General features: G+C 43.2%; 1 protein-coding gene across 1 annotated transcript in view; it reads right to left on the bottom strand.

Moving 5' to 3' along the window:
• The window catches only part of LOC308308571 (ankyrin repeat and BTB/POZ domain-containing protein 3-A), a gene marked incomplete at both ends in the record, with an annotated part of 201601 nt that extends 187151 nt beyond the window's left edge, over nt 1-14450 (bottom strand). Inside the window, one exon of the mRNA XM_080753989.1 lies at nt 13580-14450. Coding sequence (XP_080610115.1) covers nt 13580-14450 — 871 coding nt within the window. The remainder of the gene's footprint in view (nt 1-13579) is intronic.
• Nucleotides 14451-19512: the final 5062 nt, after the last annotated feature.

The raw sequence follows: 19512 nt of genomic DNA, 5'->3' as shown, positions 1-19512 counted from the left end.
GGGAGAGAGCGAGATGGAGAGGGACTCCCATCAGCGTCAGGAACCCTGACAGGAAAAGTGGAAACTCCGCTCCCCCTCACTCCCGCCGTTTCTGCATGGGAGAGTATATTTTTTGCAGGTCTTTCAGTCCGAGTGTATCAAAAAAAGCAACTGGGTTAAGCGCTGTTGGTCCGACCAGTTTAACATTCACCAGGTTAGCATTTAACAGCATTAGTTTTACTGAGGTTAGGGTTAGGGTTAAGGTTAGGTTTAGGTGTATCTCCGTCCCCCCGACTTTCGGCACAAGCTTCTGCTGCCTTAACCCAGTTGCTTTTTTGATACACTCGGACTGAACGACCTGCAGAAAACACTCTCCCGTTTCTGCACGCTGCCATCACTCAGCTCTAAGCTGTCGCCCCCTTGGTTTCGCGTATGAGCGATGGGTGTTGGTTGGTGTTCACGGTTTTCCAGCTTAATTTGTCATTCAGTGATACAGTCAGCAGTGTGGATGTAGTAAGTTACGGAGAGGAGAGGCAAGGGTGGGAAGTTGTGTTGGAGTTGACTTTTAATTCAATGGTTAACAGACTGCACTGCGGTGGCTCTAATTATGAGGGGGCTTTCCCCTGATTCCAATACACAGACACAGTAGGACAGTGTCTGTGTCACTGGCCTAGTGGCCTACTCAATTAATCGATTGATCGATTGACTGATTGATTGATTGATTGACTGAAGACTTTTTTAGAAGTTTGCGTAGATAAAGGTACAGTTTCATGACGGTCAACTAAAGGAGATCCTAGAAAAGACTAAGCTTATTTCCATAGGAAACCATTGAAGTATCTCATATAACATTGAATGACAGACGGATAGAACACAGTACTATGCAGTAGATATAGTAAAGTAAATACAAATAAAATAAACAGTGCAAAACATATATACAAGTAGGTAAATACAAAGAAGGGTCAGGGTATGCTGGGCTAGGTTTGTTATTGCCAGTTGCAAATGGCTGCCGCCTGTAAGTGGTTTTTCAGGGTGATTGTAAAGGATGCTAGGGAACCACACTCCTTTAAGGCCTTCGGTAGGGCGTTCCACATTTTGGTTGAAGAACGAGTTTGACCCTTTGTTTGAGTTGACTTTGGGTTGAACGTGATCTGTGGCGCTGCCTCTGGTGTTGTAATTGTGGACGTCCTTAACGTTTATAAAGTATTTTGCCAGGTACATGGGTATCTTAGTGGTGTAGTGTATCTTGTACACCAGGCCCATTGCAAGTTGCTGTACTCTGTCATCTACTCTGAGCCACTCCACTCTTAACTGGTGAGTAGTGGTGAGGTGAGTCTGATAGGGAAGGTTAAGCAGGACCCTAATTAGTTTGTTTTGGGCTGTTTGGAGCTTAGTAGGAGATTTTGTTTTTTCGTGTTATGACCTTGTCACCCAATTTGATTGTGAATTTATCGACCTTTTTGAGGTTATAATTTGATCCAAAGAGGATGGATTCCGTTTTCCCAGGTGAATTGATAATTTTTTGTCGTTAAGCCATGTGCAGATCTTACTTAGTTCAGAGTTGAGTGTCTTTTCAACCTGCAAGTGGTCCTTGACTGAGACTAGGAGAGCTGAGTCATCCGCCAACAGGAACAGGTTGCAGTCGCAAGCGGATGCCATGTCGTTTACATATATTAGGAACAACAGAGGCCCCAGTATGCTACCTTGAGGAACACCACAGCTTACTGGGAGGGGGGGGGGGGGAACAATCAACAATCAATCAATCTTATTCATATAGTGTAAAATCACCACAAGTTGTCTCAAGACACTTTACACATACAGTATAGGGTTGGGTTTAGACAGAGAGGGAGAGAGAAAGAAGAGAGAGAGAGAGAGAGAGAGAGAGAGAGAGAGAGAGAGAGAGAGAGAGAGAGAGAGAGAGAGACAAACACATGCATTTGACTCTCTATGACTTGGCAACTTCCATAAAGTTTTGGATACAGCAGGTGGCTCCAAGTCTTTCTTTTCCACCTTGCTTGTCGATATATATGTTTTGTAAAAAAAAAAAAAAAAAAAAAACAAGACAGGGTCTTATAACGACGTGGCTTTGTTGTAGATCCCAGAATTCACGTGGACAGGCTATGGCACTATTATGTCAGTCGTCTCCATATTTGAGCAAGGTTTGCAGGCCGATTCAACCACCATTTCCAGAATAAAATAACGTTTTTACAAAGTATATTTGAAAGATTATCCCCAGTCACTCAGACCGACAGACCCTTATCTGGATGGCTCAACCTCAATTCAGTCACAGCGCTTTTTTGCAAATTCAGACAGATGAATGGTAAATTGACTGTGTTTGGCAGAGCAGGGGACACAAAAAAAGAATAGGCTGGTCCAGACATCACCGTAAAGGGCACATTTGAAACAATAACATAGATGTTTTGCAGTACTACTTTATGCTAGGGCGTTCACCAAATATTCAAATATGTGAATATCAAAGTCACTATTCAACGTTGTTCACCGAAGTCGAATATTCACTTTTTTTTTTTTTTTTTTTTTTATTGTTTTCTCTTTAAAAAATATATATAGTTTATGAAGCTTGGCTAGATAGGAAGTCATAAGAATGAGTTGTCAATGCCCCTGGTGGATGAATTTGTTAATGCTCTATACCAGGGGTTCTCAAACCTTTTTAGGCCGTGACCCCCTAAATAAACATATTTGAACTGGGGACCCCCACCCTGACAAGCACTTGGAATTGTAGGTATTAATGTGACTCGGTTCCACAGATAAATATTGTGAAAATAGCCGATCTACATGCTCATAGTAGATCGGCTATTTTCACAATGTTTGGGGGGAGTTTGGCCAGTCCTGTAGAATATTCGACTATTCGAATACTTTTAGGTAGAATAATTTGAATACTAAAAATCACTATTCGTGAATGCCCTACTTTATGCTATTGTATAGGAGATGCCCTGACATCAGTATTAACGCGTAGGCCTTCCCAGGCCTGTATTCAGTATGTGTAATTAGACAGAACATGGATATAACTGTGGTGCTGCAAGCTCCATGTGTAAACCTCCGTGTGATGCCAGCGGCTGCAACAGAACGTCTGCACAGTGCTGCGTGGAGCCTGCCAACTGTGGTTTTTGAATAGTCCCAGCTTTTAATCTCCTTTCATCCCTTTAAAACGAGCTTCTGCCTTCTTCAATGTCTAAATCACAGCCACAGACTAAAGTAAACGGCAAAAGGTTATTTCCCTTTGGGCTTGGAGGGTAGGGGGGGGGGGGGGGGGGGGCACATCATGAAAATGAAAATTGCAATACGTCTCTGAATGAGACTTTGTTTTTCGACAGACGAGTGTAAAAGGTAAAGTTCAAAACGCTTGAAAGGAGCTGACCGCGTATAGAGCCCTTGTGGGCCCCGGTCAACTAAGTGTATAATGTTTAAGTGGTTTAATGGGCCTTTTATCTTGCTTGCTATATTATGATGGAGACTTTGGAGAGACAGGCTAAGGAGCCGGCCAATGATCATGTTATAGTCCAGTGGTTCTCAACCAGTGGTCCGGGTACCACCAGTGGTCCCTGACGGGGCTGCAGGTGGTCCCCAGCTAAATGGAGAGTTGGTAAGCAAATGGACCCTTATAGATCTTTAACAACTCATTAGAATTAGAATTGTTATTTTGGTTAACGTTTGTCTGTTATCTGTCCTATGGTACCACATCAATGCAGCATGGAATTGTGGACAAAATCTTAACCAACGATAACACAATATTTTAAGTGTTGGGTCCGAGAGGCTAAATCTCATCAAATGGTGGTCAAATACCGAATACTGAATAAATAATGAACCTTGATATGAAAAATGTTGAAACCACTGTTATAGTGTAGTTAGCTTAGGCTCTTGGGAGATGAACGTACTACTGTCACATGATGTGAGAGGTATACATCATCCACCATCACCATGTACCCAAACTGGACTATACAGTACAAGAAACAGCTTCAGAGCATCAACAGGAAGTTACCGCAAGCAGTGGTGTCGCACCAAATTCTGAGCCCTGGGTACTTTAACTATTGACAAATAGCAGATATATAAGCTCACAGCGAGCGTGTAGATCTGCTATTTTTGAAAAATCGTGAACATTTGTGCAAGTCTTTGAATATTTCAAATCCTTCTACGTTTAAAAAAAAAAAAAACCTACCGGTAGCCTATATGCTTCTATGTCAGTGGTGCTCAAACCTTTTCATGTGAAGGACCCCCAAAATGATATGTATTTGGCCACGGACCCCCATCTCAAAATATTTAGTTTCAAGGACCCCACAGAAGCAAAATTTGAGTTTGAGACAAATGTTCGCTCAAAGAAATACATACATTCAAAGATTTGCACACATTTTCACGACTTTTCAGAAAATAGCAGATCTATTTTTTTCAGTGTTCTATTTTATTTGTGATTTGATATATTGTGTATTTTGTAATTAATATGTTGATGTATGCTTTCTTCTGCCTGTTTTTAATGACTGTTTTTAACTGTACGGCGACCTTGAGTGTCTTGAAAGGCGCCTTCAAATAAAATGCATTATTATTATTATTATTACAAGCTCGCAGTGAGCTTGTATATATGCTATTTTTCAATAGCTAAAGTATAAAATAATTTAGGCCCCTCCACTTTGGGCCCTAGTAACTCTGTCCCACTTCCCCCCCCTTGTGACGCCCCTGACCGCAAGACTGAACCACTGACTGTCAGACCCACCACAACTCTGTCTTTCTTGTGAAGGCATTAACTTTTTCCCTGCCAGATTATTTATTTATTTATTGGGTCTGGTGCCATCAAAAAGCGGCTTACCTTTGCGACGTTATAGTAGACAGATACAATTTTTTTTTTTTTTATTTTTTTTTTAAGTGCCTGGTCTGCGCTTTCGCAGACCAGGCAGCAGAGGGCGGCGTCATGCAAGGATTAATGTGAATTTGGCTGGTCCCGCTTCCCTTACATTGAGAGCACACTCTGGCCATTGAGCCTTCCGTGTTGAGAAAATCAACACGGAAGAGAATTGGTCTCCGTTGATGTTAATGCATAATGGATTTTTAAGACCATCCCTGCAGACGATGTGATTACAGTACACGGCGGCGCGACCCCTCATCAGCTTAAGGACATCAACAAGGTAAACGAACGAACGGCCGTATTGGCGCGGCTCACTCTCGAGAATTGGGGCGAACAGGAACGTCCAAAGCAGTATAAGAGTTAAATGGGGAAACAGATAAAAGACTTCCTGCACTGCACAGGAAGTTCTGGAGCATTTAGGGGAAACTAAAAGAAGAAAGAGAAGCCTGCCTACATGCCCACATGATAAAAGGATGGGATGTGAAGGATATTAGCTTTTCCTGGTACACACTACACAAAGCAATACAAACCTGAGCTGCATGATATATTTTTATTTTGTCATTTCTTTTTTTGTGATTCATAATTTATCAGCCTTTCATTACAGTTCTGATCAAATCTACAACTGCTTGTTCTATGTAAGGCAAATACATGGGTTGAAAACAGCTGGAAAAGTGTAAATAGCTAACCCAGGAACCGGCAAACACCATGAACTGCTTTCCGGGATGCAGCCAATTGTAGGCAACTGTACTCACAAAATAAACTCAGGAAATAATTGAAACACCTTCCTTTTTCTATCAAACTGTATTTGAATACATTTTCCTGGACAATAATCCCCATATATTTCTTATATTATATTATATTCTAATATTTATCTGCTAAAACTGGTTAAAAGCTTGACTCAGTAGTAGTACTGATTGGCGATACTTTATGTGATTCCACTTGATCATTCTAGCAATTCCAGGCTAAATAATTGCGCTACTATGTGGCCAAGAGAGATTGGTCAAATCAGTATCATCAGCCTGAGAGAAAAAACTCAGTCAGCCTATTTCATAAAGAAAAGCAACCTGGTCACCACAGGCACACTCCTGCGTTAGTGTTGAAGTGTCCTTGAGCAAGACACAGAGCCCCTAACGTGCTCCTGATGGGCATGAATTTTATGTGCACGTTAGTGCTAATAAATGCACCATTTACTATAGGAAACTACAAGATATGTTGCAAAAATTAAAATGAACATTCACCAGATGCAGACCAAGTCAAAGTTTTTGCTCTGGCGATTGGGTCTGCAAAAATGTACCAGCAACTGAAGCGGAAAGAACAATTACAGGCTTTGACATTCCCTTTTCCATTACCCTTTATATTTTGGGTGACCTCTTCAGACTGGATTCAGACTGAGCCGTTGGGGTGGAAACTAAAGATCTGAGAGGCTCTTCTGGACTACCTGCACCTCTGTGGTATCCTGCAACTACTGGTAGCCATTTGACAGCTTGAAAACTCAAATCACTATAGAGTATGAATTGTCTAATGAAGGTATTATACATGTTTATCACACGATGCCAGGTATAATGTGTTCCAAATAATTTGTGTGAGTTTTGGAAAGGTCTGCAGGAGTAGAAGAGTGTTCTGAAGAAAATCTAGTTAGACAGAAATAGTCGTGGCCTATATGGACAGTTATCCATTATCAAATCATGTCATGATTCTACAACCTATACGGGCTACGGTTCAAGACTTATTAGAATGTGCATGCAAAGTTTGACACCCAGCGATGTCTGAGATTACCTGTGCACAGACGCATACACAAACACACACGCACGCATGCACGCACGTGCACGCATGCGCGCACGCACGCACACACACACAGACACACAGACATACACACAGACTGGGACGACAGGGCCTGTCAACCAGCCAAAGATAATTAAAACCAAAACAATTAAATCACAGTCATAAATGTAAGAAAAATAAACCTAGCTTAGTGCTCTTGAGATAATTAAAGCATGATACAGTACCGGTATGTGCTTTTGCGACTAAGTGATGTGTAGCTTGACAGAAATCGTATCGTATTTAAATGTAGATACCTCTGTATGCTATGTTGTCACCGTCCGACACATAAATCAGGCCTCAGACAGACTGAAGCATCAACAGATGAGACAGAAAGAACGAAAGCAAACAAGCAACTGCATTCAGCCTCAATGCGTCAGCTGTGAGAAAGGATGATGATGACTCACAGACTCACACCTTGAAAGTACTGTCGGAAAATATACAACTAACTGACAACAGGAAATGTGTTTAACCAGAAACCACAAACAGCCTCACAGGAAATTCTGACTATAAATCAATGTAAGGTTGGTTTCTCACATCACGGTTCAAAAACGTTACATATTATTGTACTCCTTGGGTGGAAAAACATACATTTTATATAGATTTAACCTTGGTTTGAGATCAAGAAGAAATTATCTCAATGACTATGACTGCTCAGTGACTAGGGCTGTCACAATTATTACATAATCGTCTAATCGCAATTATTTGAGGTAATCGCAATTATTTTGCATAATCGTCATAATGTTGAGAAATGTTAATATAGTTACAAACACTTTCAAAAAGTAGTAGAAATAGCAGATCTACAAGCTCGCAATGCAACGCGTTGTGAGCTTCACAGGAAGTGTGTGTTTTGAAACGACATGATGCTGCCGCATTGCACACACATAACATAAGACATGTAATACTGACAGAGAACATTGAGAAATAGTTCCATTTGACATAACACAATTTAATCTGACAGTTGCAGTGACTGGCAATGTCAAATTCCCAATTAGAAGGGATGTCACCAGACATTTTAGAATGTGTGACACCACGTTTCAACCAGCTGGCATCAGCTATTGCCAGTGTTGCAATACTGGCAATGGAAACAAAATGGTTAGGGTATCTACAGAGCTAACTCATGCCCACTGATTTTGACTCTGAGGCCACCTATGGTGGTGGTGGGGGTAGAGTGAACTCAGCAAGGACAGTCAACTCCATTACCCATCAACCACCTGACATCATCACTCACATAGCATGGATCAAGGGTCAACAGATGGAAGGGATTACACACAAGAGAGCCAAGATGTCTTTCAACGTGTCCATGAGAATGGTGTTAGGGGTGGATGGAGGGTAAAAAGTTGCTATAACAGTTAAATATGCAGCGCAGTCACATAAACTATGCAAAGTGCTGGTGGGTACTTGCTCATTAATGTTACTAGTACAGTACTCTAAGCCTGTTAGCACTGTTATTAATTCTTGGAGGTTATCGAGGTTTGTGCTCAAACAGCCAAAGGCGAGGTGTTGCCTTCAAATATATACATAATTACAGAAAGAGGTTCGACACTGACTGCATTCATTTAAAACAATCTCTATTGAATTAAAAACATGACATTTCGGCAGGGACAGTCGGACCTCTGACGAAGGTTGTCTGGGCTGTTTTCATGTTTAATAAAGAACATTTTAAAATTAATTGAGTGTCATCATGCCTCTTCTGCCTATGGAAGAATATGTAAATAACAACATCGCTAGCATTATGACCTTTAGAGGTGCATACAGAGAGTAGACAAAGTGCCTCTCCATGTGCACCCAAGGACGCAGAAATCCAGTGGTATGTCCAGCATGACTTAATATGCATGTTTATACTCCATTAGTTGTCTAACATTTCAATAATGAAATAAGGTAGATAGATCACAGACTGCCATGGGGAATGAATGTGAAGGAACCCAGCATGACCACACAGAGTGAGGAGATCAAACGTTCCAACATGAAACCCTGCACGACATAGGATGAGGTATGAATGAGAGGAATTATTATCTTTGTTCTGCTCAGCTTCCCTGGTGTTTCCTGTGGCTAATTCCTAATCTTAATGAGTAGCAGATAAGCACAAGTGTTAATTAATGAGAATGACATGGTAATTATATATTATAGAGGGACCGCTGCCAGTAGCCCCCACACCACCTCCCCCGGTTCACACTTCTACCAGGCTTCTCCTCCTTTACTTTGCAACATTAGACATCCCCGCGCTCTCTCCCTCCTCCTCCTCCTCCGCCCTCTCATTACCTCCTGCTCACTCAACAGTGCCTGATGTGATCACGATTTTTGGAAGCACAAGGATGATCTTTGCACTCTCAAATCCAGAATGTTAATTTAACTTGTATGGGTCCAGCTTTAGCCTCTAAAGGATGATGAACACTGAGAGGATTTTGCAATGTGCCTACAACTCAAAGGACAAGGTGTAAGGACTGCTGGCAATGTAGGATGAAGCTCGTAAAAAGAGTCAAGGGGTGAGGAGAGGAGAGAGATGCACATGGCAACATGGCACCGCAATTCACCATTTCTGATCACTGATGCTTCTCAGTGTCCCCATCCACCGCTCTGGCGAGCGTGAAACCAGGGGCTAGGAGAGAGTACACAAACTTCTCTTATGAAATTACCGTGACGTGGAAACGCATTGCAATCAGCTTGCTTGAACGAGCGCTTGCATTCTCACCGCAACGATAGCAATCTGTCAGCTCATCTGTGAGTCCGCCCCACGGGGGTTAGGATGGGCAGAAAATAATAGGAGAACACAGAGTCAAGCTTATTAAACCATGAAGGAAAATAAAGATCCAACACCCCTCACCCCCCCAACCCCCAACAGAAAATACCCATCAAATCACATTCTAAAAGACAGGGTATGGGGAATATCGAATACTCTACTGCTAATTTAATAAACCAGCTATAGCAGACCAAGCAAGTCCATTATGTCAAGTCGTCTGTCCTGCAGGGCTTGAATCAGAACCTTGGCGTGGGTGATGCCAAATGGCATGCGTAATCAGATACAAACAAGTCATTTGGGATTACAAAATGGGACTTTGCCTCGGGCAAGTTTGAAAGCTGATGACCAAGCTGTATGTTTTGTGATATAATATGACCTCCCAAGTCCAGACCTACCACTCTGGTCTGTTTTTGGAAATGTAATTCCATCAAAACGTCACCAGATGTTTGCAAAACATTTTCAGTCTCGTATGTAGGGCTTTCCAACTCTCTGCGGTAGGCCTGTTCCTTCCTATCATCTACCTCTCTTTCCTGTCTAGTGTGTCTACTCTACACCCTCAGCTACACAATTCAATCACGAGAGTTGGTTTAACTCTGAGAGCGTTACGGGATCGTTGAGAGTTAAATTAGCACTCAGGATTTCAGATCATTCTTGATGTGGAACTTATGGGTGAAGGCAAAAAGACCCCAGGCCAGTTATTTAAAAGTCCTTTCGGCAGTGATTAGGTCCAAGCAGAATTGATGGAATTTACAGGTTTCCCAGTCGACATTATCATATATTATTCCTCCTTCAGTATAAATACTGTACATACGGACAGTGACACATTATGAATTATGTAGAATGACATTCAGTTAGCCTATTTACCCACGGTTTTCACAACTGAATCTGAAACAAATGTATTTTAATTGTTTTTAGGCCAATGAGAATTGTCACAAAGCTGAAACATAAGGGCACTGTTGTTGTACAGTATGCAAGTTGACCACTTTCGAACCTACCTGTTTATGGTATATCAAGATATTGTCACTATAGTAAAATGTGTCAATAAATGTCAAGTATAGAGAACATAGCAGGAGATCTATAAGCTCACTATACAGTACATCAAAGTCATTGGGCTGAAGTGACTAAATAAGTGACAAAGTCGAAGTTTTAGCCTCTAAAACCAAACCTTGCTAAATAAATAAAAAACAGTGGAATCATTGTTTTTTGTTTTGCTTTAGCTTTCTAGGTCATACCGTACTGTCTGGGTGCAAAATGCAACCTGGAGGGTGTCTGCATGTGCCTCTTGCTACTAAAATGTTCAGAATAGCCAGACCAGACTGAACATCACTGTTTTAATTACAGCACAACACATATCAACATGAGTCCAATTCCAGAGCGGAACCCTTGATCATTATGACGCCCTCAGTAAAATAAAACGAATGGGAGAGGTGGTCATGAGTCAATCATGACAGATCACTGCTTCAACAAAAAAAAAAATCACACCCGTGTGAACTGAGCGGTGGTCCATCCATCCGTGTGTGTGTGTGTGTGTGTGTGTGTGTGTGTGTGTGTGTGTGTGTGTGTGTGTGTGTGTGTGTGTGTGTGTGTGTGTGTGTGTGTGTGTGTGTGTGTGTGTGTGTGTGTGTGTGTGTGTGTGTGTGTGCGTGCGTGTGTGTGTGTGTGTCTGGTCTGGCCTGAACAACAGCGCCCCTCCCTTAACATGTGTGGTCAAAAAAGGTACTGTAGGCTACATACAGACAGACAGACAGACACGGACGCAGACAGACAGACAGACATACCCACACACACGGCCACGTATAGGAGCGTTGTGACCACCACTCAAAAATAACTGATATATTATGATATACGCCAATGCCAATGACATGGCATCACTAGGAATACTGGTCCCTCACTGCCTGTTAATGATTATGTTGCCATAGTTGCTGGTCCCTGATTGGGCTACGGTCTTAAACAAGAGGACACCAACATACCGTACATACATACTGTACATACCCAGCCGATCGCAGTACTTGCACGCTCTGCTTGCGCAAGTAACTAGAACGATGCAATTCTGGGAATTTGCAAGTGTGGTTGCCGTTGACACGAGTCACGGGGAATTCACTGGGAAATGAATTCTGTCTTACTACTATATTTATATTAGATATTGTGATGTCAAGTGAAGCATGACCAAAAGCTTCACTTTTCTGTTGTGCAGCCGCCCAACCCGGATAACATTACTCAGAAAGTTTACAAAACACAGGTTCACTTTGCTGGGAAAAAAATCTGACCAAATACAATAGTGTGTTGCCTACTAATGAAAAAATATTATTATTATTGTTATTCATTATTAAAATCTAGATAATTTGACTCGGTGTGTACAAAATGTAGGTTTAGTTTCCTCCTGGCTTAGTGTTGAAGTGTCCTTGAGCCCCAAAATGAACCAGATGAGCATGGTTTCTTCTGCTGTCCGTGAATGTGTGTGAATGGGTGAACGTAATGCTCATGGATAAAAGGGGTCTTGGATAAAAGATAAAGGTGCAAAATGTTACATTTGTACACTCTAAGAATTCAAAGAACATAGAGGATTTAATGTGTAAATAAATACCTTATTTGCTTTTGTGTGCTTTTTTGTGTGTTCGTGGTGGTGGGTGTCTTACTTTATGTGTTTTATTTTTTATACATTGCCTGTTTGAAGAAAATCATGACATTGACATTCTACCCAGATCGCTTCACATCAGCAGGAATATTAATTTTGTAAAATATCTGTGCACCAATATCTCATACAAATATCAAAGCATTCACTACTAGCCCATACATGGTAAAAATGACATGCAGTTTTCTTCACGAGACTAAAGATGGTCGGGCTAAAAGGTTTTTTATTGGGTCTTCAGCACCAAATCTTTCTCAGTGTTGAATATGAGGGATGCAGTTTACACCTCCTCCGCAGCACTATACAGCCTCCACCCTCTTTCACACACAAACACACACGCACGCACGCACGCACGCACACAAACGCACGCGCGCACGCACGCACGCACGCACGCACGCACGCACACACACACACACACACACACACACACACACACACACACACACACACACACACACACACACACACACAGAGAGAGAGAGAGAGATCGTAGACAAATATTTGTGTCATCATTATCTCTTTCTCTCTGAGTAAGTAGGATGTTTGCTGCAAAGAAATCAGAGTCTCCCTCTCTGCATTAAATCCCCCTCTCTCTCTGCTCATATCTCATGTACTGTAAACACAAAACACAGGAGAGTGCCTGCAGGGATTGGATAGACTTCTAAAAAAGAAAGTTAACATTCTTCCTCCAGTTTAAATCTTAGTACACAATAGCTTCAAAAGGAATATAGGTTGGAGCTTGTTTGAAAATGTTCATCATAAATACCTATTTGGACTGTGAAGCTCCAGGGGGGTTATAGCCAAGACAGGCAGTTTTTTTTTCTAAGGTGGGCCTTGAGTTGAGGCTAATCATATTCAAGGCACTGCCAAGCAAGCCTTTTGTTTAGCTGAGTAATTAGGTGTGGAAGATAAGTCGTGGTTATTACCCAGCATAATTATCCAATTATGGTCATATTACTATACAGCCAAGTGGGTTAAAACTCTGGGCAGATCATTTTCAATGCCTGCAGGTCTATCAGTTGAATCTAATTATTTCAGTTTGTAAAAATAACAAAGAGGGGAGGGGAAAAAGAGAAACACTGGCCCTTGATCAAAATAAAGACAACAGGTGCCTTTATGGGTGAGACATAGGCTACTGTATGTGTGTAATTAAATGATTTAACACAGTGGTTCTCTAAGTGGGGTCCAGGGAACCCCAGGAGTCCTTAGGGAGTTCCAGGCGGTCCCCAGCTAAAAGATAGTTAGGAACCAAATGGTAACTCAGAGAGTGTACAAATGGAATTGTTCCATTTTATAAATTGATATTGATATTAAAATATATAAATTGGGTTCCCACTCCCAGAGAAATGCCATTAAATGGGGGTCCGTACTCCGTAGATTAATGCATGTCAAACTGGGGGTCCTTCATGATTGAGAATCACTGCTAGAGCTTTATAAATCTCCTCTTAAAAGATGGTCCCTGGTATATCTTTTCAAATGGGGGTCAATTTGGGGGTCCTGGACCTTGACATGAAAAGGTTTGAGAACCACTGATTTCACAAATGACAAAATGTAACTGTCTTACCGCTTGCATTCTTCCCACATATGAGGTGCTGGTATGGTTGGAACAAACCCCATAGTTCCGAGTCGTTATTGATGGCCTGCTCCAGGGACTCGAGCGTAAACTTGGGGACCCCGTTGTCCCGCTCAATGAGCGCGCTGCGCCGCACGCGGCCGAACACCTCCCTGAGCAGGGTCTCCGTGCACGCGGCGAGGTAGATGGCCGCGTGCTCGTGGACCCTCAGGGCCACGCGGCTCTCGACCATCCACTTGAAGAACTTCCCCACGGAGAAGACCAGCCCGCAGCGCGCCGACTTGCCGCGGCTGAAGCGGTCCGCCGTGCTCATGTTGTAGAGCGACAGGGCGCCGAGCGCCGCGGAGAGGCAGTGGACGGAGATGGTCCAGGACAGCACCATCCTGACGGCGCTCTGCACCTCGTGCCGGGTGCACTTGGCGTAGCGCAGGCTGAGGCGCTGCGCCTCCCGGGCCAGCCTCACCAGCGCGCGGCCGATCAGAGCCGAGAGCTTGGCCAGGACCTCCCGCGGCGGGGTCCCGCCGGCCACCAGCTCCGCGTCTTTCCTCAGCGCGCCCTCCACCTCGCCCAGGCTCCACGGCAGCTCGTCCAGCTCGGGGAGCCTGGCGCACTGACCCGAGCACTCCAGGACCTCCGTGTCCTCCGCCAGGACGGTGTTCACCGTGTCCAGGCTGTTCTGTCGGCTGTGCATGGACTCCGTCAGATGCCAGCAGTTGCCCCCGTGCGCGTGGGACAGATGCGTCGTGTCGGAGCAGCACAGCGACACGCTGGACGACCGGACCGAGTCCGCGGCTCCACCATAACCGGAATCGAGCGTTAAATCCTCCAGCGTCCTCGCAACTGTCTTACCCTTGCCTGCCATAACTGCACCGCATACTGTTGGGTATGCTGTTCTCCAGTCAAATGCCACAAAGTCGTTTATTGGCGCTGTTCACAGCCGCTAGGACTCAGCATGGATCTCCCAGATTTGGGAAAAATGTGTAGACTGCGATCAGGAGCGTCAGTGGGCGCTTACTTTCCTTCTTCAAGTGAGTGACTGACTGATTGCTTTTTCGTGCAGCGCTTGCCCACAACTTCGTGCCTGAGCGTTGAAGCCCACTCAATACACTGCATCAAGCAGCGCAATACACAACTCTCGGGGAGAGGAGGGGCTATGATGAGTGGGCTGAAAGCGGCCAATCCACATTTCTGCCAGTCTTGATTGACACAGGCAACTGGCAGAAAAAAAGCCCACCTGGTGCAGTGATGGACAAAGTAGCCTACTTCACCTCGTAGGCTACCCTCGGTCAAATATTATTACTCCACAACCACAAGTGAAAGCTGCACTGTCAAATGTGTACTGTACCTGTAGGCTACTTGAGTTAAACTAGAGTACTTTTAAAAATACTTAAAGAGCACATCATCCATCTCCAACCTAATTTTCGGTCTGGGTATTTTAGCATAATTAGATTTTCTAATTCCCAGACCATCTTCAGTTAATTGATCCTTGACACAAACCCAATTTCACTCTACTCACTCTGCGTCTCATGGTGAGCTATCCAGTGACATCATCAGTGGGGATTCCAAGTTAATAACTAGGCTTATAGCCTCTCTTCCTGGAAAGATAGCACGCCAAATAGAAGACATTGCTTTAATGTTTTTATCTTTTTTTGAGCGGTTGTAGACCGCTCCATATGGCCGTGTGTGTATCCGTGTATGTATGTATGCATGTATGTGCATGGGTCTGTAGCCTGAGGAATGTGTAGCCTGAGTAACACTGAGTGACCAGAGAGGGTGCTGTCGAGTCTAGCCTGAATTGCATCAACTGCAATACACACACACACACACACACACACGCTCACACACACACACACACACACACACACATGCGCACGCCCACGCGCGCGCGCACACACACACACACACACACACACACACACACACACACACACACACACACACACACACACACACACACACACAGGTTTGCAATTTTTACTTTGTGGGGACATTACACATAGTACTATATTTGTGGGGACATTCCATTCATTTTTAACCCTAACCCTAACCCTAACCCTAACCCTAATCCTTAACCTAACCCCTAAACACCTTGTGGGACACTAAAATTTGTAGCCCTCATTATATTTTTGGCCTGTACATCTAAACGTTCAGATTTCAAATACAAAGTGCTTACTACATGGCCACGGATGTTACAATTATGCACAGCTCATCTTCCGTATTGTTCAATAAAGCATTTAAATCCGATCGGTGGCCATTTCATCCGTATTTTCTCCATACGCTTTCAACTATGTGACCCTATCGGTTGGGAGGTGTACACTCTGATAGGCTACCTTATAACTCTATGAGAACATTTGAAATCCGGCTGTTTATGTACGGTAGATACATAAGGAGCGTATGCCGCTGAAAAAATGCCAGGTGATAAACACGCCCCATATTTGCATATTGGTTCCTGATTGGTGCCACAGAACTTCCGGGACAGCTAAATCACAACCAGGCAGGGCCAGACTAATCTGCCGAGGGCAATTTTTTCCCCCCTGGCAGATTCCAGGCTAACTGCCTACCACTGATAGTCCATGGGACTAAAAAAACATTCCTGGGGCTAAAACAGCCCCCACAAAAGTGTGAAAAGTGATGACTCATCACTTTTCATCACTAAACCATAGTCTTGTGGGACAGTTTTTAGCCCAAGGAATGTTTTTTGTGCAAAACAGATGCTTGCAATGGATTCAGCATCATGAAAACCCCCTAGTTTGACCTCTCATATGCTACTTAAAGCAGATTCATTTTTTGCTTTTTTTTCCTGTAATGTAAAGTTAATGGGACACCAACTCTAGCGGCTGATAACACCAATTTAGCTGTGTCTAAGAAAGGGTTATCATACCAAAATATAATCTACAGATATAGAGCTTTTATAAAATGCATGGTAACCTTTGCCACCTTTTTGATACCGACAACTCGTATGGCCCATGGACTATGACTGGTGGTAGGCGGTTAAGTCAAGCTGCAGCAGTAGAGATGGGTCTAATAGTTGTCAACCAGTAGGTGCCCTGATATCCTACTTGGTCTACAATTCTCAGCGGAAGAGTAATCTGCAGTCATCATCCTAATTATCTATAGCCTACAGTCAGTTTCTAATAGTGTTACATGCAAATACACCATGCATGAACCTCTTTCTATCTACGTGTATAGTGAAAAATACTAAGACAACTACTGTCGGTGTCTCAGCCTGACTCTGAAGACATGCAGAGAAGAACAGTTGGCGTAATGATGACTCATCCCAATGCTGGGGCATCTTCTTGTACATCAGAGTTGAACTTACCTTCTGTACCACATAGCCTTCCAGGCCTCACACACATGGCTCTGTTATGTGGTAACCTTGGTAAAACCTCATAACAGAATGTCTCTATACATTACGGACTGATAAAGGTGCCACTTCAGCAAGAGTCTAGCCAGCCAGACTCTGAAATTGAAATCTCTCTGCCCACCTGGTTTAAAGAGGGAATGTGCTCACTGGTTCATGCAGCAGAATTCCATGGACTACTGATGCAATGCAGCAGATCTCACTGACAGGCTCAGGTGAATGCATGTGTGGAGGTGGGCAGCTGCCAGCCAGCTGCTCCCATAGGCTCATTCCGTAGGTTCAGGCAGCTAAAGCCTGTCCTCCCTTGTTAAGACTTGTTGCTTGGTAACAGCAAAGTGATCATGATTTTGCAGCATGGATAATTGATTATTTCCCCCCTTAAATATAATGCAACATATTTCAGAGCGTGAGTGCAGTTATTACTAAAATACTTACTTGGCAAAGAGATACAGAGCAGCTCAAGTTAATAATTACACAGCAACAACAACAGAACTACAGCAACACCACACACACGCACACGCACACGCACACGCACACGCACACGCACACGCACACACACACACACACACACACACACACACACACAGGGAACAGTTGTTGGTGTCTGGGGACCATAGGGGTCTTTGAGGGTGTTCAAGAGGGTCCCCAATTAAATTATTAATTCATCTTGTTCAGATTGATCAGAGAGATACAAATAGGAGGTCTGTGGCCTGATGCCTATCAAACTGTGGGTCCTTGAAATTAAAGAGGTTGAGAATCCCTTGTCTAGGTGATGTGTTATACTGCCATCTTGTGGACAAACGACAATAGATCCATTGTGGCTTGAGGAGGCTGCCTAACTGGCATAGGATCCTGTTTGTACTGTAGAAATACAGGAATTCAAAATGTACTTGAGTAAAAGTAAAAAAGTATTGGCATCAAAATGTACTTAAAGTACCAAAAGTAAAAGTATGCTACTCATTATGCAGAATGTCCCATTTCACGTTTTCAAATGTACACAAATCTTTTGAAAATAGCAGATCTACAAGCTCACAGCTTGTAGAGCATGTCATTTTCAAATGGCTGAAATGAATATAGGGCTGAAGTGCTATGTTTTGAAATAATAAAAAATCTAATATATTTAATTTACACTTAAGTGTTCAAATAAATGTAAAAGTAGGCTACAGTAGTCCACAATTCTGATCCGAGATGTAGTGGGGTAAAAGCAAAAGTATTGGGAATTGGAAATACCTCAAAATTGTACGTAAGTAGTAGCCTAGGCTACAAACCTACTTAGTTACTTTCCACCAACTGCTGTTTACGTAATAATACCATTTCGTGACCTACCTCTTGCAATTGGCATCAATTGACGCGTAGCCTACTCATACTTCCGCATCAAAAATTGCCGACTATATTCAGCGCGCAACACCGTGACGGAGCATAAAATTAGGCTTCAGTGATGATTATGAATAATGATGATAATAATAATAATAATGAGATAGTCTGCTCTAATTATGTGTCTAACACTGCAAGCTACTGCGGTGTATTTGTAAACAACATTTCACATGATGGGTTAACTTAAAGGTGTATTCAGTGATAATGAAAGTGACCCGGGGTCATCTTGTCCCTTAGCCTTACAGCTTGGAAATGTTTAGTTTTTTTATAGATTTTTTACACCATTATAATGTTCTCGTTTTGATCATTAGACCCAATCACTGAATATCGGGCCTACGTCTCCAGCTTCAGGATATGTATGATACTGATTTACTACGAGACTGTGGCATTTTATGAGTTCAGTAGTTTACATATAGGCATTTAGCATACGTTCTTAATTCAGAGCGACTGTGGTTCTCAAAACTTTTATTTTGACCATCATAACTAAACATCATAACATAACTATGACCATACTACCCTGATTGGTCAAGGACTGGCTGGCCACTTCTGAAAACTGAATCTAGCTATGCTCGTAGTCGTAACACAGGCCATGGTGGAAGTCCTTATATGGTCAGCACACATTCTAGTGAGGAGAATGAATGGAAAATGTACAATGTAATTATATTTTTATTTGAATGAAATACAATCACTGAATATACCTTTAATTATGAAAACAATGCAGACAACTCTCCCTCTCTTTCTCTCACGCACGCACGCACGCACGCACGCACGCACACACACACACACACACACACACACACACACACACACACACACACACACACACACAGCACAGCACAGCACAGCACAGCCTATTATGTGACATCACGCCGTGCTTCACGTGCTGACCTAGCCGTCATGCAGGGCTAGTGCTGACCATGGTGCTGACCCGTTCCGCGCGCAGAAAAATAGCCGATCCACAAGCTCACAGCGCGTCGCGAGCGCGACGTGCTGTGAGCTTGTGGATCTGCTATTTTCACCGTCGTTGAAAACATCCCATAGAGTAGCTTGGAGCACGCTGCAGAAACGTGACCAGGGGACCGTGACGTAGGCAACAGTCTCAACCAATGGCGTGTCTTAGCGCAGCGTGCGTCACATTTAGTGGGCGGGGACGCTGTAGGCGCGGCGCGGCACGGGGACAGCACTGTGT

The sequence above is a fragment of the Nannobrachium achirus genome (genome assembly GCF_963921795.1).
Source record: "Nannobrachium achirus genome assembly, chromosome: 23".
Taxonomy (NCBI): domain Eukaryota; kingdom Metazoa; phylum Chordata; class Actinopteri; order Myctophiformes; family Myctophidae; genus Nannobrachium; species Nannobrachium achirus.
This window is presented reverse-complemented; position numbering and strand designations above follow the sequence as displayed.